General features: G+C 41.7%; 1 protein-coding gene and 2 long non-coding RNA genes across 3 annotated transcripts in view; 1 reads left to right on the forward strand and 2 right to left on the reverse strand.

Moving 5' to 3' along the window:
• mob2a (MOB kinase activator 2a) overlaps positions 1–2,185 on the reverse strand; it is a 28,778-nt gene extending 26,593 nt beyond the window's left edge. Inside the window, exon 1 of the mRNA XM_077597397.1 lies at positions 1,336–2,185. Within this exon, the coding sequence (XP_077453523.1) occupies positions 1,336–1,352 (17 nt within the window). The 5' untranslated portion in view covers positions 1,353–2,185. The remainder of the gene's footprint in view (positions 1–1,335) is intronic.
• A 395-nt stretch (positions 2,186–2,580) lies between these two features.
• On the reverse strand, positions 2,581–5,871 carry LOC144071899 (uncharacterized). The gene is made up of 3 exons (XR_013299769.1): positions 5,605–5,871; positions 5,390–5,514; positions 2,581–3,371 (listed from the first exon to the last, which is right to left on the reverse strand). It is a non-coding gene; the product is annotated as an uncharacterized LOC144071899 (long non-coding RNA).
• The window catches only part of LOC144071900 (uncharacterized), an 87,108-nt gene continuing 74,056 nt past the window's right edge, over positions 3,666–16,717 (forward strand). The window contains exons 1-2 of the long non-coding RNA XR_013299770.1: positions 3,666–3,882; positions 16,405–16,498. This is a non-coding gene — a long non-coding RNA (uncharacterized LOC144071900). The remainder of the gene's footprint in view (positions 3,883–16,404; positions 16,499–16,717) is intronic.

Below are 16,717 nucleotides of genomic sequence, written 5' to 3' on the forward strand. Positions count from 1 at the left end.
TCGTTCATTCCCCACTGCTTCAAATTGATTGGACATCTCTGAATAATAAACTCATTCAATGTCACTAATAGAGTTCAAATCCATTGCCAACAAATGTCTTGAAGATGCAGACACAGACAAGTTATCAACTCTTAAAAGATTCTATCAGCAGACATGCAACATGACATGAATTCCTGTTCGCAGTGCAAATGAGTTTGGAATGTTCCAAACTCTTTTTGGCCAAATTTAATCATTCTGTTGCTGGAATTGTCTCTATCAGCTGTCCAAATATTGTCTACAACGTTTATTGCTTTTGAAAAAGCAGCCAATGTCTGCAATTGCCCAAGTTTGAGTAAACACGAAAATAATCACTCTGTTGTTAAGTTTGACAACGTACTGATTATATGATGATCAAATGCTGGAATTTAAAAGATTTGATTAAAGTCTCTAATCATAGAAGGGATGAGAGTTCAAAGACTAACATTTTAAGGATGTGGACAAATTAAAATCTCTACAGAGTTGCTGAATGATTTAAACACGAGTTAATTTAACAATTTATTATTAGCATGGCCATATTGAAGTTCAATTAAGTCTAATAATAGAACATTTAGTGTTCAATAGCTGAAATGTGAACGCTTTGGAGAAATGAAGTTAAATAAAGGATCTAAAGATGTACTAAATTATGAAAATGTTTGTTAGTTTCACTATAAGTTATTGACATGGAGCAAAAACCGATCTTTGATAGCTGCATTTGCTCTTATATTTTGGAATATGCTTTCTGCGAGTGACACTTTGAACATGAAGCAGTACTGGTGAAGATGTCAACTGAGTTTTTTTTTTCAGTAATGCTTTATTGTTAGTGTTATTTAGAATTTCAAATAACTGAGATCATTTTGGGGGAATTTCTGGCGCCCGGGGTTGAGAAGCACCTTGCACTCAGACTGTTCCATAGCCAGCTGGCCGTAGCCGCCTTAGCAGAGCGATGCTAACGGTAGCCACTTTGCTGTATAATCATGTAAAGAAATAAAAACAGCCAGTTCGGCGAAGCACCCTCGACAAAGACAGCTGCGAGCGACGCAAATACTGTGTCATTTTGTGCCTGACACCTGAAAGATAAGGCCGGCCAAACTGTGGGTCCCTTGTCGGTCTGGTTCTTATCGCAGGTGAAACCCGCAGCCAGCTTAGCCGCCGAGCTAACTTCGCCGGGCTAAGCTAAGCTAGGCTAGGCTACATAAGAACAAGTTGAAGGCGCCGTCGGCACGACAGTCCGCAAGAATTGTGACAAATAAAGCGGAGGCGTCTCCGAAATGACAGTCGCGAAAATGGCGGGCAGTTGAACGAAGGAGGCGTACTCACCCCATGAGCCAGTCCATGGTTCCGTTTGAGACGAGCTAGCGGGGAGAACGCCAGGAGCCGTCGGAGGCGACCCCTCACCCCTCCTCCTACTTTATCCGGCCGACTGCCTCGCTCGCCGCCCGGCTTCGGCTCGGCGTCCGCCGAGTGCCGTGGCCGTCTCCCGCAGACGCTCCACCAAACGACCGTCCTCGTCGGGCTCCTCCGCTAGCGCGGTGCATGAAGAGAGCGGCTCGGAAGCGGGCGAGCTGCTCGGCGGGGCAGCCTGGAAGTCCCGGGCGACCGGAGCGCGCGCTGCGGGGTTTGAAGCGAGGGCGTCTCGACTGTCGGGATGCCGTCGGGCCGGTCGTCTCCGGTGCGAGTGCCGCGGTGCTAGCTAGCTGACAGCTGGAAGGTCCGGTGCGGTTGCCGCCGCCGCTGGGGCTGCCGTCAGCTACTCTCGCGTTGATTTCCGGAAGTAAACACAGAGATCAAGCTCAGATCTCGTCTCCTCTCATGCAGTCCGGTGCGCGAGCGAGCGAGCGAGCGCGCGTCTACGGAACGTGGCGAGCAATGTCAACGCCTATCTCCCATTTGATGCTTTGACACAGACATCACAGGCGCGGACTTGATTTATCTTCGGCTGCGGTGAAATTCGTGGCATGTTGTCATCGTTTGCCTTCGTTGTGGTGCCTGCAAAGTTAAGCGGCATAGATCGCCATCGCCGTTGTCGGAAATGTCAACCGACACAATGAATTGTGCGTGATAAGAGCGGAGAGGATTGGTAAACAATGCGAAGATGCCCCCTAGCGGCCGGGTATGGGATGACGCCAGAGAGACCTTCGCAAGTGTACGTCATCGTGAATTGGCACGTTTCGGAGGCGTGGACGGCGGCCATAGACGTCCGGTCCAATTAAACCAGCTGTGTACAAACTATTAGACAAAGGGCCGCAGTTGGTGCAGGTTTTTGTTCCAACGGATCCAGCACAGACAGTTTAACCAATGAGATTTCTTCTGAAACCGGCAACACCTGACGGCAATCACATGATTAAGACACCAATTGGTGAAAATGTTTCCTCTTCTTCAGTTGAAGTGAAAAATGTCATAAACCGTGAGGGGTGCAAAGAATTCAATGGCAACCAATGATTGTACTTGGACTATATTTAGGAAATCCCATATTATTTTTGCATATATCTTATTTTGCACAGCCACAGCAATGAAAAATAAGCATTTTCCCTTTCAATGAATTGGACGCAGTGTTATTAAAGGTCATAACCAACAGTTTTTATTCACTTGCATGTTATTAGTTTTGTTTATAACAAAGTGTTTAAATTATAATTACTAATCTATTAATGAATTCAGACAGATAAAATGAATAACAAAAAGAAAACATCCAAATATGAGAACATCACATCTTGTAGGCCACTCTTTCTTTGAGTCACTTCCTGTTCATTTAAATTCAATTCCACTTGATTTTGGGGGCATTTTAGGTCCATTCTTGTTCATTTTGGATCATATGCACTGAAGGTGCAAAAACAGTGTTCTGCCACTTTCAAGTGCAACAAAATCATTAAGATCACCCAAAAAGTGAACATAACACTTATCATATTTTTCGGACTATATGTCGCACCTGAGTATAAGTCGCACCAGCTAAAAAAAACAAAATGGAGAGGAAAAATATTTAGATAAGTTGCATGATTACAATTTGATCCGATTTGACGGTTATCCCAAAAACATGCCCGCCACCTTGAGCGAGCGTTAAACTGTCTGCCCTGATTGCGAAAGGTTCTCTATTTGGGCGCTTGAATTGGATGGTGACCGGTTGGTTCAGTGTGTGCCTGGCTGCAGGGTTAGGCTCCAGCACCCCCGCGACCCTCTTGGGGCTAAGCTAAGCAGTACAGAAATGGGAGTGGCATCACTTGCAAAGAAGGGCGTCAGTATCCTCTGCAGATGCTTTTTGGGGTAAGGGCTTCCTGGTTACTTCCATTTGACAGCAAGCCCAGACCGCAAAAAGACCCGAAAAGAATATGATGAGGGTCATTTTATGGCCGCTGCATCGTCTGAAACACACAAACACAACGTCACAACCAAATGTTGGCTCCAACCATCCCAAAAATAATACTAGACTATGATAGATATCCACCTATCGTTTCAAGTTACTCAACACCCGTAAAATAACTCATACACTAATAATGAGTCCAGATTTTATTTATTTACGCACATTAATAATACTTTTAATGAAATGTATTTCGCTAAAATTCTAGGAGAATACTTTTCTTATTTTACGAGTCTCAAACACCCCCCCTCAGTTTCTACTACATTGGCTCGGTCCATCTTCGTGCGCACGTGCGGGGAGTATGCTGGAATTCGAGGGCAATACAAATCGGGTGAATACGGACGCCAACGAAACACGAAAGGAGAAAATAAAAGGAAATGAAAAACAAAATCAAAAGAGGAAGAAGAAAGAGAACAATAAGTTTCCAGATAAGAAAAAATGGCCAGATTCATGACTCTAGTAGCAAGTTCAACTCCCAGCCAGAAGCGTCAACGCCACATGGGGACGACAAACTAGTGAGTAGTACTATCATTGTATCAGAAGTATCCATATATAGTAATATTTCATCTCTATCGCTAAGTATTTCTTTATCCAAGCGAACTTGCAAATGCCTATGTATGTTTATGTCTAAATCTGAGCATTTGAAACATTAGAAAAGCTGAACTGTTCCTGCATTCAAATGTGTTCTAGCTTTGCATTAATTAATATTACGTAATGCAAAAGTAGGCTTGACATGCATGATGCGTTTTCCAAATTGGCCCAATTTTTAAAAAAAGTTTCGGCTTAAGAAATCACACCGCAAAGGAATTCTTTTTTTAAAATTAAATCGTCATTTTGGAGATGAATTAGGTGTTTACTGAGCAGGAATGTAATACGTATACAACAATGAAGTATTTGCTTCAGGGATACAGCAGAGCAGACAAAATCCTAAAATTTCACAAACACGTTTTATTTTATTGCTTTGTTTGTCGTCCTCTCATTCCAAGGGGCCCCTGCCTACTCATTTTTTTTCAAATATTCTTAGGTCACATCCTGTCCAATGACCCCAAATCAATAAATGACCTGTAAATGCCTTAATTTCAACATAAAGCGACCCAGAAATACCCCAAGTTCACCAGAAAGTGACCAAAAACCAACAGGAAATGACCCGAAATGCCCAAAATGATCTAATTGTCCGCCACCAATTGACATGAAATGGGTGGGGACGAATGAACATTCATTTGTTTACTGCCGACCCCCACTTCAAATGGATTGGACATCTACTAGCGATTAACTCATCTCAATTCAAAGCAACAAGACTGAATAGAGCCCATTTTTCTCGGTATTAGTTGGTTATTGTTATTAGTTAATTAAACACTGTAGAATGACTTCCGAACTAATGTTGGGGAAAAAATGCGAGATAATCATTATGGTGATCATTGTATCGCAAATGGTGTGGTATGGTGAGGGGTACCCAGAGGTTCCCACCTCTAGCCAGTTTGCTAACTATAACACAGCAATTTTATTTACAATGAAATTGAGACTATTTGTCAAATGGGGAGCAACTTGCAGTTGAGCTGTCCGTGGTTCTGAAATCCTCTCGACATGCAGCACCCCCTCATGTACCGGCTGGAACACGCCCTAACATCCCCGTATAGAACCATGGCTCTTTTCGTGTGTGTCCGTCTACATGCTCACGTGTGTGTGTGTGTGTTTGTGTGTGTGCGCGCTTTCATTTTAAGACGTCCCTTGGCCAATGTGTGGAAAAACGTGCTTTAGAGTAGTAATAAAATACATAACATACTAGCTCTCAGAATCATATAACATACTGAAAATAAATGGATTTGAATCGGCTTACATGTTAAAAAACACTACATGAAAAAAATGTCAAAAGGCATCAAATTGAAATACAGAAAATGTCATATTCAATCAAAGTAAACACCCAAAAAAACCTAACGCAAGGACCAAAAGGCTAAATTGAAAGTTTCTGAACCCCAACAATTTCCCATGCGCTCTTTCCCACCATGGAATAATGACACTAACCCGCACAGCGGCATCACGAGCATCCCGGTGCGCATCTATCTTCACGTCCGCTCCAATGACGCTGCGCGTGTGTCGAATGCGGGGAAGGACGGACGTCTTACCTCTGGATGGCGGAAAAGAAGCCTCTGGGAAAAGGAGAGAGACGGACAATGCAAATGAGATTCCTGACATGAACTCGGTGGGAAAAAACGACGTGTGTTGGCGTCCGTACACACCTGTGTGCGCGCACGCGTGCAGTCGCTGATGCAACACGTACGACCCTCCGCGCGCCTCCCCTTCCCTCCCGGCAGCCCTTCTTGAAGGATACACATGACGCCCCCTCGCCACTCAATTCCTCCAGTCTGCGATTGACCCGCATTGACGTCATTGCGTCATTAGGTCTCTCCTGGAAACACGGGAGCTCCCCAAAATAGCAACACATTCATTCAGCCCGTTTGCGCCGGGGTTGGCTTGCTGCCGGTGGTGAGGGACTGGGGGTCTCGTTGTGTTTGGATCCAGCCAGTAAAGCCCCCCCGCCCCCCCTTTTGCCTAACCCACCCACCATCAATTCCATCAAGCAATGATGCAGTCTCGCTCTGCCAAGGACGGGCTGATCACGACTTGGGGCTATTTTTAGGAGGGAGAGGGAGGGAGGGATAGAGAGATAGAGAGAGAGAGAGAGAGGGAGGCGTGTTAAGAGACGCCCGCAGCTCTGCTCGCCACCGCCTGCAGACGAGGAACACAAACAGCACCAGAGGGGATAAAAATAGAAACAAAGAGATCGCCTGTCTATGCGCGTGTGCATGGCTGTCAACATTATGGTGGGAAAAAAAGAGGCATTTGTATAGCCATTGGTGCATTACGTTGAGTATTTTGGTCCAAGTAGAATGATTACGTTTTATTGGTTTTAGTCAAGTGGTGTTCATTCAACATGAGAGAAGAGATTTTTGTAATTTTGCTAGTTTCATTGGTTTTATCTGGGGTATTACACTTTTTTGGTTACTGATTTGAGGGAAAGTCAACAAAAGTGCGTCATCCAAACGCTTTGCAAACGGATAAAAAGCATCAATATTAATTGCCCCAACACGATTCTAAACTAGTTGCAAAAAAAAATCAAGAATGCAAATTGGCCGACGCACTAATGCAAATAGCCACAACAAGAATGGAAATAGCCACAACAAGAATGGAAATAGCCACAACAGGAATGGAAATAGCCAGAACAGGAATGGAAATAGCCACAACAGGAATGGAAATAGCCACAACAGGAATGGAAATAGCCACAACAGGAATGGAAATAGCCACAACAGGAATGGAAATAGCCACAACAGGAATGGAAATAGCCACAACAGGAATGGAAATAGCCACAACAGAAATGGAAATAGCCAAAACAGAAATAGAAATAGCCACAACATGAACACCAATTGGCCACAAAACAAATGCAAATAGCAACAGCACAAATGCAAACACCCGGAAGTAGACTAAATTCCACAGAAATTTACATTAGGTCTATAAATCCTGTGCACTTTGCCTTATTTTTCATGCAATAGGCATTTCTGATATTATTATTGTAGATTTGGGTAACATGGTGTATGAGTGGTTTACATGTCTGCCTCATAGTTAGTGGAATCGAGAGTTCAATACTCGGTAGGTACCGGCCTTGCTTCTATGCAGTTTGAAGGTCTTTTTGTGTCTGGGTGGCTTTTTTTCCGGGTTCTCCCACATCTCTAATCCATATGTGCTTTAAATTGTGCGTAGGTATGAGTGTTTGCAATTTAACAAGGGATTACACTACAGGGAAAACAACTAAAACCAGATTAGGATTGAGCACCCCAAAATCTCCCAAGTGTTTGCATGACTACAACAAAGTATTGTTTTTGTGCCTATTATTGTGTTGTGTTTTTAAAAACCTTTATAGACAACTTAATTCCTATTTAACATTCTTTTTTAACACTTCTATCCAAATTTCATAGATATTTTTTTTCAATTACAGTATTTTTTTAAAATATTGTTGAAAAAGGCACTCTTATTTGATATATATTTGTTTAAATCTTGATTTTTCGGTCTTTTTGAATGGAATTCGTATAGTATTGTTGAAGGGGAGTGGCACGTTCCAGCGTCAACCATAAACTAACGCCGCCATCTACTGGCCATGCTGGTGATTTGCATCCTGAAGGTGCATTATTTTTATCCATTATCTATTATATACTAATGTGTGTGTGTATATATATAAACATATATATATACACATATACATATACATATATATACATATACATCTATCTCTCTCTCTATATATATATATATACATATAAATATATATATATATATACATATATATGTGTGTATATATACATATATACATATATACATATATACATATATACATATATATATATATATATATATATATATATATATATAAAGTAAATCAAAACATTTTGAGAAACTGAAAAAGGTCTCTCTCACTTTATATATGTGTATATAATCATTTCATAACTACTCATGAAAATGTGTGTCTAAATGGTATGAATTACATTGGAAAAATATACTATAAGAAGATAAATTAACCACTTATAAAGAATGAACTCATTGGCTGTCATTGACGGGGATAGCCGTCCAAACCGTTTGAACTGGGAGGAGCTACCTACGGTCCCCGTTAACCCCTTCTAGTTCAAACGGTGTGGACGACTATTTCCGTCCACGGCACTGTGATAATCAAGGGTCAGAGTGTATAGAGGTTAATCTAGTCCCCAAATCTCTTTCTCCCTGCTACTGATGATTTTAAAAGGTTTACGCAGTGTTTTTAATTGCATCATTTGGCATCCATATGGCTGAAATGTAACGCAGTGGGAAACTTGGAAAACATTAGCGGGAATGGCCGCGGGGGATTGAAAATAACAAGCAGCAATATCTTCAGAAATTAAGAGCAGACGCCGGCATCCATTACGGATGGTGACAATAAGCAGTTTTGGCCCGACCTCCTGTAAATCACGGTGCAAAATCCTTCGAGCGCAAAATTACCAAAGACAATAAACATGGGGAGGGGGGTGCAAGTTTCAGGCCTTTTTAGGAAAGTCACTATTTTGGGTGGCTTAACGACCTTAATATCTGTAAGATTGTTAACAATTATGTTATTTGTTTTTACTATTAGGGATTTTTCTCTATTTAATGTTTTTATTAAAAAATACATTTGGAAAAAAACATTTATGTACAGATATTAACTTGAATATGTCATTTCCTGTTGATTTTGGGGTATTCCTGGGCCCATTCCCATTTCGCGTCGCTTTCTATACATCTACATTCCGGGTTACTTTATATTGGTTTTTGCAGTGGCGGTCCGTGCATTTTCTCGTAGCGCCTTCAACGAATCAATCCAACACTCAAAAACTATTTTATGACTATAAAACCTCGACTGCAGCTACAGCTGCGACACATTAAAAATAATCAATAAATCAATGCACAAAAATTGGGTAAAATCCACTTTCTAGCAGCATTTAGTGATTAAATTAAAATACTGGAGCTTTTCAGACATTATAACCGGGCCAGGGAGGTGATTTCCCCGGGAAAAGACAGCGATGGACGTAAATGTCGAAACGGCAAAAATTGCACTAAAATGGGGGTAAAATCCACTTCCGAGCAGAATTTAGTGATTAAATACAAACACTGGAGCTTTTCAGATATCCGAACCGGGCCCACAATTGAAATATTATTTAGGAATATAGCCATATTCTACTCACCAAAAATCCTTTTTAACTCTACACAATATCCATCCTCCTTTCTTTCTTCCTTCTTTTCTATCACCATCAAAGCTAATGCTGAAAGTCAAGCCTGTCCTGTCGTATTTCTGGCATTGTCCGTCTTGAAAATGGCTTGAAATCAACACAACAATATATTTGCTTGTGCAGCTAGCTCCAGATACAGTTTGGTAGCTTATTATAGTTGGTGAAAGCGATGACGTATCCCTACGCCTGCGACAAGGCAATGACGTATCCCTACGCCTGCGACAATACATTGTGGTGTTGCCAACTCGAAATCTGATTGGTTAAAGCAACAGTCTTATCGATGCTTGTTTAATGCAGCAGAGCCCGCAGAACTGATTGTGAAGGCTTTGAGGCAGATTTCTGACCCTGGCAACAAATAATGGCTGAAATGTGATTGGTTAAATGCTTCAATATGAAAACACACATCTGGAAGCAGTGCAACCAGGCAGAAAAGCAATGAAAGGAAGCTAACAGACAATTTGGAATTATTTAATAAGTATTGATGGACAAAATATAATATATGATTCAGATATTTCTTAGGCCAGCAGAGAAGGCCTTGAAGGCCCTGTCGTCCCGCCACTGGGTTTTTGGAGTATAGTTCATAGTGTTACCAAATGATAAATTCAATTGACTGGCTAACAAATAGCATCAATTCTCATTTCAGTCAAGATGTATGAATACAAAAGGCTAAACAATAGGAAGGCAGAGAATAGCATTAGCTAATAATAACTGAGGGGAAGTCAATATACGGAACGGGTAACAGCAGGACGTTAGCGAGTTAGCATCAGCTTCCCGAAGCGCTTTACAACGCCGCGGGGACGCACGATGAGTTAAACACAGCGCCTGAATAATTCATCCCCATTCAATGTTTCATGAATAATCCTGAATTATCCATACCATTCTTGGTAAACGCTTGTAGCGCTCCCAGATGGGAACGCCACCGAGCCTAGCGAAGAATAAAAACATCCCCGTGGCTAAGTGAGATAGGATTACGGAGTCTGATGGAATACAATCGGCAACAAATGGGCCTCTGTCGCATGCAAACAAATAGAAAGACGAGCTCTTGCATTTTTTGGGGGTGGGGGGCATTTGTTTGCTTTGCAGCCATCTTAAACACACAGAAAAGTCACAATGAATCAAGTGTCTTTTGGGATGTCTCAAGTTGAACGGTGTCCTTGACAAAGGTTGCAAAAAAATTAACCCAGGGGCCGCAACTGGCCCCGAGGCCACAGGTTTGAGACCCCGGTTCTGTGTGGTGTAATAAAAATATTTAAGAAAAAACATCATAATTCATGCATGAAAAGGATAAACGCATTTGCTCTGTAAAGGGTTAAATGTCTCAAGTGTACCTTTTAGAATAGCTGTCCACTGTCCCTAAAAGAGTTCTGATGATAACAAATGGTCGTATTAACCATGATTTGGATGTTAAAATACTTACCTGGAAATAAAAAAAAGAGTAGAAAACAAAACAAAAGTGGCAAGTCGTCAGGAAAGCCCACCGCTGGGGACGCAGAAGAAGGCAGATTGATATTCTATCAACGCTCGTTTGTTTGTTTTTGCCTCAAACCCGTGGAGAGCCCGCAGATATTAATAGACAAACATCTTTGCATGCTGCTTCGACATGACTGTCAGCAATATTGTGCAATGCACTTCTATTTCCTCTTTGCCTCGCTGTGTTTTAATAGCTATAACGTTACGTAGTTGATCTTCTGCAGAGGTTTGCCATCAGGACAATGTGGAGCTGCCCTGCCTAAAGGACTGCAATACTAGTGTACTTGCTGACTTTTTTCCAAGTGCAGATTACCCTAAATGTATTCCTCGATGGCCAGAAGGTGGCAGCAAAGTCAATTTCCTTTAGAACAAGCAACCGCTTGATTCCTCCCAATCGTTGATCTTCGTCACAGAAATATGCAGTCCTCGCATTTGTCTTTGTGTTCCAATTCTGATACCCAACTGCGTAATAGTAGCCAAAATTGTACTGATACCTCCTGTTTTTATTTGAATTTAGCTTGATATGGTCATGTAATCAGTTCAACTACAGTATAACAATACCATTTAATATAGATGGGCTTGTGTTGAGAAAATACCATTGTTTCAAAATAAAATCAGAAATTAGCAGTTACTTATTACTTGAGTATTCCTTTTATCAAATCCTTTTTACTTGTACGCCAGTTAATTTTTCGGATGGCGACTACTTTTTCTTAAATCAAGGGTGTCAGACTCGGGTTGGTTCGCGGGCCGCTTTAACGTCAACTCGATTTCATGTGGGCTGGACCATTTTAGCTATAATATTTAGATTTTTTTAAATAAATCAATTAAATGAACTGGATTAAAGGCCCTGAATATTCAGATTTTTATAGATCTAAAAAATGTTTATTTTAGCTTTTTAAAAAATATATTTTTAGATTTTTCAAAATGATTTTTGAACTAAAAACAGCATTAAAAAATGGCAATTATCGATTTAAAAGTGTGAAAATCAGGAAATTTAATATACATCTATACTCTTCATTCTAATTTGATCCTAAAACAGAAAGTCGACACTCATGATTTACTTTCCCGGGCCACACAAAATGATGCGGCGGGCCAGATTTGGCCCCCGGGCCGCCACTTTAACACGTGAGTCTTAAGTAATATGTTTTTGAAGTAGAAAAGAAAATTTGGGCTACTACACCCACTTTTGCCATCAGGCTATTAGCAAAGTTGTGCTAGCATTCCGTCCTCCATGTTTTATTTTTAATTCCGACAATAAGTCACATTTTTTTTCCATAGTTTGGCTTGGTCCTGCGGCTTATACTTGAGTAAAGACGTATAAATGTGTTTTATTTCTGTCAATAAGTTACATTAACAGCTGCTTGTTTTGTCTCGTTCCCTATTTTTTTCCTTTACTGTGCATTCTTTTGTTAGTGCGACTTATAGTATAAAAAGATGATACATTTAATGCGATCCCTTTCCACCTCCTTCACTCTCAGTCTTCTAAACTAGTAGAGCAACAATGCATTTAATTCCACTCATAAAAATTTGAGGAGGCGCCAAAACCCTCCCGCGACTCACACGAACGCACCACTTTGATTGGCTTCTAGACGCAGCGTGACATTCGGATTTCTCAAAGCGAGCTCGGCAAAATTGTTAGTACGTTTTGGCTTTCATGTTTTAAGTGTACGGAAGACAGGTGGGGTGAATTGAGATGTTGTTGTGTCAGGGGGTGGCAGTTGTTTGAAGCACTCTTATCTCGTGGACACGTTGTTGCGTTGAGTGACAGTTGATTGCCGTAATGCACTGAGAGGTGCACTAATGTAGCATTAGGTTCAGCAAAAAGTAGTGACCGTGGCGCCATTTGCAACGCTTTACCGAAACAGAAAAACAAAACGGTCATTCCGGTCAGAAAAGAGGAAAAAGTGCAGAGCATGGCAAGAAAATAACTTGATTGCTTGGGGACTCATGTAGAAAATATCAGCTATTAGTGACCTCCAACATCATAAAGCTAGAAAAAAAAAAAAACTTTTGTAGTATTTTATTCAAACACATTTGGTCCAGGGGCGCGTCGGCGGCTGAGTGGTTAGCGCGTCGGCCTCACAATGGGGGTCCTGGGTTCACATCCAGGTGGGTCCACCTGTGTGGAGTTTGCATGTGGAGGAAGCTGGAGAGCGGAAGATGCTGACCAGGATGATGTCCATCATGGACAGCACCTCCCACCCCCTGCATGAGTCTGTGGAGTCCCTCCGAAGCTCTTTCAGCAATAGACTGCTGCACCCTCATTGCAGGAAGGAGCGCTTCCGCAGCATTGTATTTCAGCAACATGCTTATTTATATATTTATTCATGTATTTATTTATTAACTTACTTATTACCTATCTATTTATGTCTAGAATGCCTTTCCTATTTCTGCATCCTCACCCTCTTGCTACTGTGACAACGAAATTTCACGAATATGGGATGAATAAAGGTATCCACTCTAATCCATTCCAATCCAATGTTCTCCCTGGGCCTGCATGGGTTTTATTCGGGTACTCCGATTTACTCCCACATTCCAAACACATGCATGGTAGGCTGATAGGACACTCTAAATTGCCCCTAGTTATAAATGTGAGCGTGGATGGTTGTTTGTCTCCTTGTGCCCTGCGATTGGCTGGCCACTAATTTAGGGTGTCCCCCGCCTCTGGCCCAAAGTCAGCTGGGATAGGCTCTGGCACCCCCCGCGACCCTAGTCAGGATGAAGCGGTTCAGAAAATAAGATGAGATGAGACATTTGGTGCACCTCAACCGATTTGCATCGTTCCAATTGTAACGAAAATTTGCGTTCTCATTCAATTTCGCTTCCTATGTTCACATTTAACATTTTCATTATTTTCTAATAATTATTTCATATTTAAGAACAATACTACTTAATTCACATAACTATAGATATCCTGTCCCTTCATTTTAACTAGGAGAACTCGTAGTAAAGCATCATCTTTGGTTGCTATTGACGGCGTCAGACTAGGAGTGCCAGTCAAAATGGATCGGACGTCAATCACCGTCAATGTCAGCCTATGAGTCAAAAGCACGAGAAGCCCCGCAGCGCCGGCTGAATCGCAGCAGGTGGCGTGGGATCTCGCCTTTTCTGACCGCACCTGCCGCATTTAAAAAGTGAACGGTAAAATGCTAAATATAAAATGTTAATCAGGGCACGCTTTCTGGCTACATATTGCCATGCATAGATTCATGAGCTGGATGTTTTTCACACAGAGGCCAAGGGTAAACACATTCAAGACAGTACTTTTACTTTACTCTCTACTTTTACTTGCAGTATCTCAGCCTGGTTTGCCGTGTACTTTTTAGCTATTGTGGTTTGTGCGTATTTTGTGCACTTTGACATCCCTGGGAGTACCCCAGCTTGGTAATGAGGCGGTGATTAATGGTCATCCTGTGGCATCCTAAGGGGGCTCACCATGGACATATACAATAGATGTGTGTACAGTATTTTATATACGGTACATAATTACACTCAGTACCCCACATTAAGATTTTTTTCTGCTGCCAATGTACCCATTTGTAATGGATTGGACATCCATAGTAAACATCAATGGCAGCCAATGAGTTAAGGAAAATCCCCAAATATCCTCCAGTACTATCTATAGTAAAAATTTCCAGTTCCAATCCATTTGAGTGGCAGGTTGGTATAATAACCATTTCACTTCAAATGGATTGGACGTCTATTAACTTCAATGGCAGTTAAATGACAAAATATACTTCATTACGATCGAGAGTAGTGCAAAATCAAATGTACTCAATGTCAACCAATTTCTGGCCACCAAAAACAAATACATAACTAAATATACTTTTGCAGTCAAATAACATTAAATGAAACATTTGCGTATTGATACTTACTACTTAATATTACTACAAAAAATGTTACATGATATGGAAAAACGTTTCATTTTCGGCCACTCATCCTCACAAGGGCCGTGGGGGTGCTGGAGCTAATCCCAGTTGATGATGGGTACCCTCTGAATGGGTTGCCAGATAAAATATAGAAATCGAAATTGTATTAAAATAAAGTGTAGGTACAACAATGGTGAATTTCGAATGTCAAATGACAGGAGCTTCATCCACTTCACAAACTTTTTGGCTCCTCCCCCTCCCTCTGCTCCAATAATCTCCCTCGCACAGACGCTGAGTGTTGCCAGACCACCATAATTGGCGTAAGTGGTCTGGCTTTGCAAGAGTAATAAAGTGCGTGTTAGCCAATAAAAATAAAAATGACTGCTTTATGGAAGCGGCTGATGGATGTCAAGGTTAGCATAACGTCTGCTTCTCCATTTTTCTTCTGTCCAATGCGACGCCAGCACTTGAAGTGAGCGTATTTAGATTTTTTTTTGTAAAGGTCACAAAAAAAATCGTTAAATTGGCAAGGACACTTGATTCAATGGGGCAGCCCGGTGGAGCGAGTGGTTAGCGCCTCAGCCTCAGAGCTCTGGTGTCCTGGGTTCAAGTCCAGGTCGGTCCACCTGTGTGGAGTTTGCATGTTCTCCCGGGGCTGGCCACCGATTCAGGGTGTCCCCACCCTCTGGCCCGGAGACAGCTGGGATAGGCTCCAGCACCCCCCGCGACCCTGATGAGGATAAAGCAGTGCAGAAAATGAGAGACTTGATTCAATTTTTGGAACTGAAGGAACAACTCCTTTTTTAACAACCTAGCTGGCAAAAATCACATTTGGTTGGCAAGTAAATCTGAATGTTTTGCTACTAAAAGGGCAAGTGATTTTTTGTGGTATTTTAACATCTTAATTTAAACTTGTTGTTCATGGAGATGGACGGGAAAATGTGACGTTGATGGTCTCTGACGAGGAAATAAAGGATTTGAGTACAAATGACATATAAGCATGAAAAGGCAATTACCTTCACACATGATCAATGATGGGTCAAAGGCGGGTGGAGGAAATCGGAAATTGTGATGCCAACGGAGCACCCTAATGGGAGGCCGATGGGATTAGACAGCAGGCCACAGTCAATGCGACCAATCCATTTAGGACAAGTAAATGGCAATTACTCACTTCTGCCAATGTTGGCGGCATGAGGTGGCAATTGGGGGAAAGTAAAGGGTTTTTTAGGGGGGGCTGAATATCACAAGGATATAGTAGTCATGTTTTTAACCACTGCCAGGAGACGGAACCTACGCAAGTCAGAGTTTATGTATTCGATTCTGGTCTCAAATTGGATTGGGGGTTCTTGTATTCAAATAGGATTTTCAGACAAAAGTTTCTTTTACATAAATATATGAAAAGATTGGTCTTTTATCCGGTTTATTATGATGAGTAAAATCTACCCGGAGTACTGGGTGCTCTTACTTTTTAAATGTTTGTGTTCTAAGGTTAATAACATTACCAGGATGACTAATTATTCTCTATCAAATTCTGAAATGAAGCAATTTCACACAATGACCTCCTCCATTCATTCACATTAGATTACCAATCCAAACATTGCAACTTGAAGTCTGTCTGGCATACCACATTTCAGCGACTGCTGCTTCAATTTAACATCCTTCTCATCGACAATAAATGACCCTCTTTCGTTGATATTTTAGTTATATTACCTTTAATGTCTGATGTGTTAATTAGCCACAGAGTTGCTGGGATGCACCCTGGCCTTGAGCCAGGCAGGCTCCAGTTGCCATGGTTTCCACCACATTTCTGACCCTGCTGTTGTTATGCGAGTAGCTTCCAACAGCACCCAGAACAAAAATGACAATGAAACATCGAAGTGGGTTGTTTTAATTAAGGCACTTCTTCCTCACACAGACACAGAGAGCTGCATTGCTTGACTTTCACGAAGAGACGGCGGTCCGCTGTTTGTGTTTCCGCTTCATGAGATGCCCAATAAGGCTGAAAACAAGTCAGTATCACTCTCCCGGCCGGCTTTTGTGTTCTACACGTTTGTCTCGTCGTTTTGAAAACGACTATATAGCGTGAAGCGTGGGGTAGGATTGACAGCATTGACGTACACGGCTGACCTACCTGAGCTGTTTCGAGCCAATAACTTCCTGACATTTTCACTCGCACAGCTTTCCCAATCAATAGGTCTCACTCAAAGCGGGCTTATGGGGGTCCATCT

Source organism: Stigmatopora argus, chromosome 3 (assembly GCF_051989625.1).
Source record: "Stigmatopora argus isolate UIUO_Sarg chromosome 3, RoL_Sarg_1.0, whole genome shotgun sequence".
Taxonomy (NCBI): Eukaryota; Metazoa; Chordata; class Actinopteri; order Syngnathiformes; family Syngnathidae; genus Stigmatopora; species Stigmatopora argus.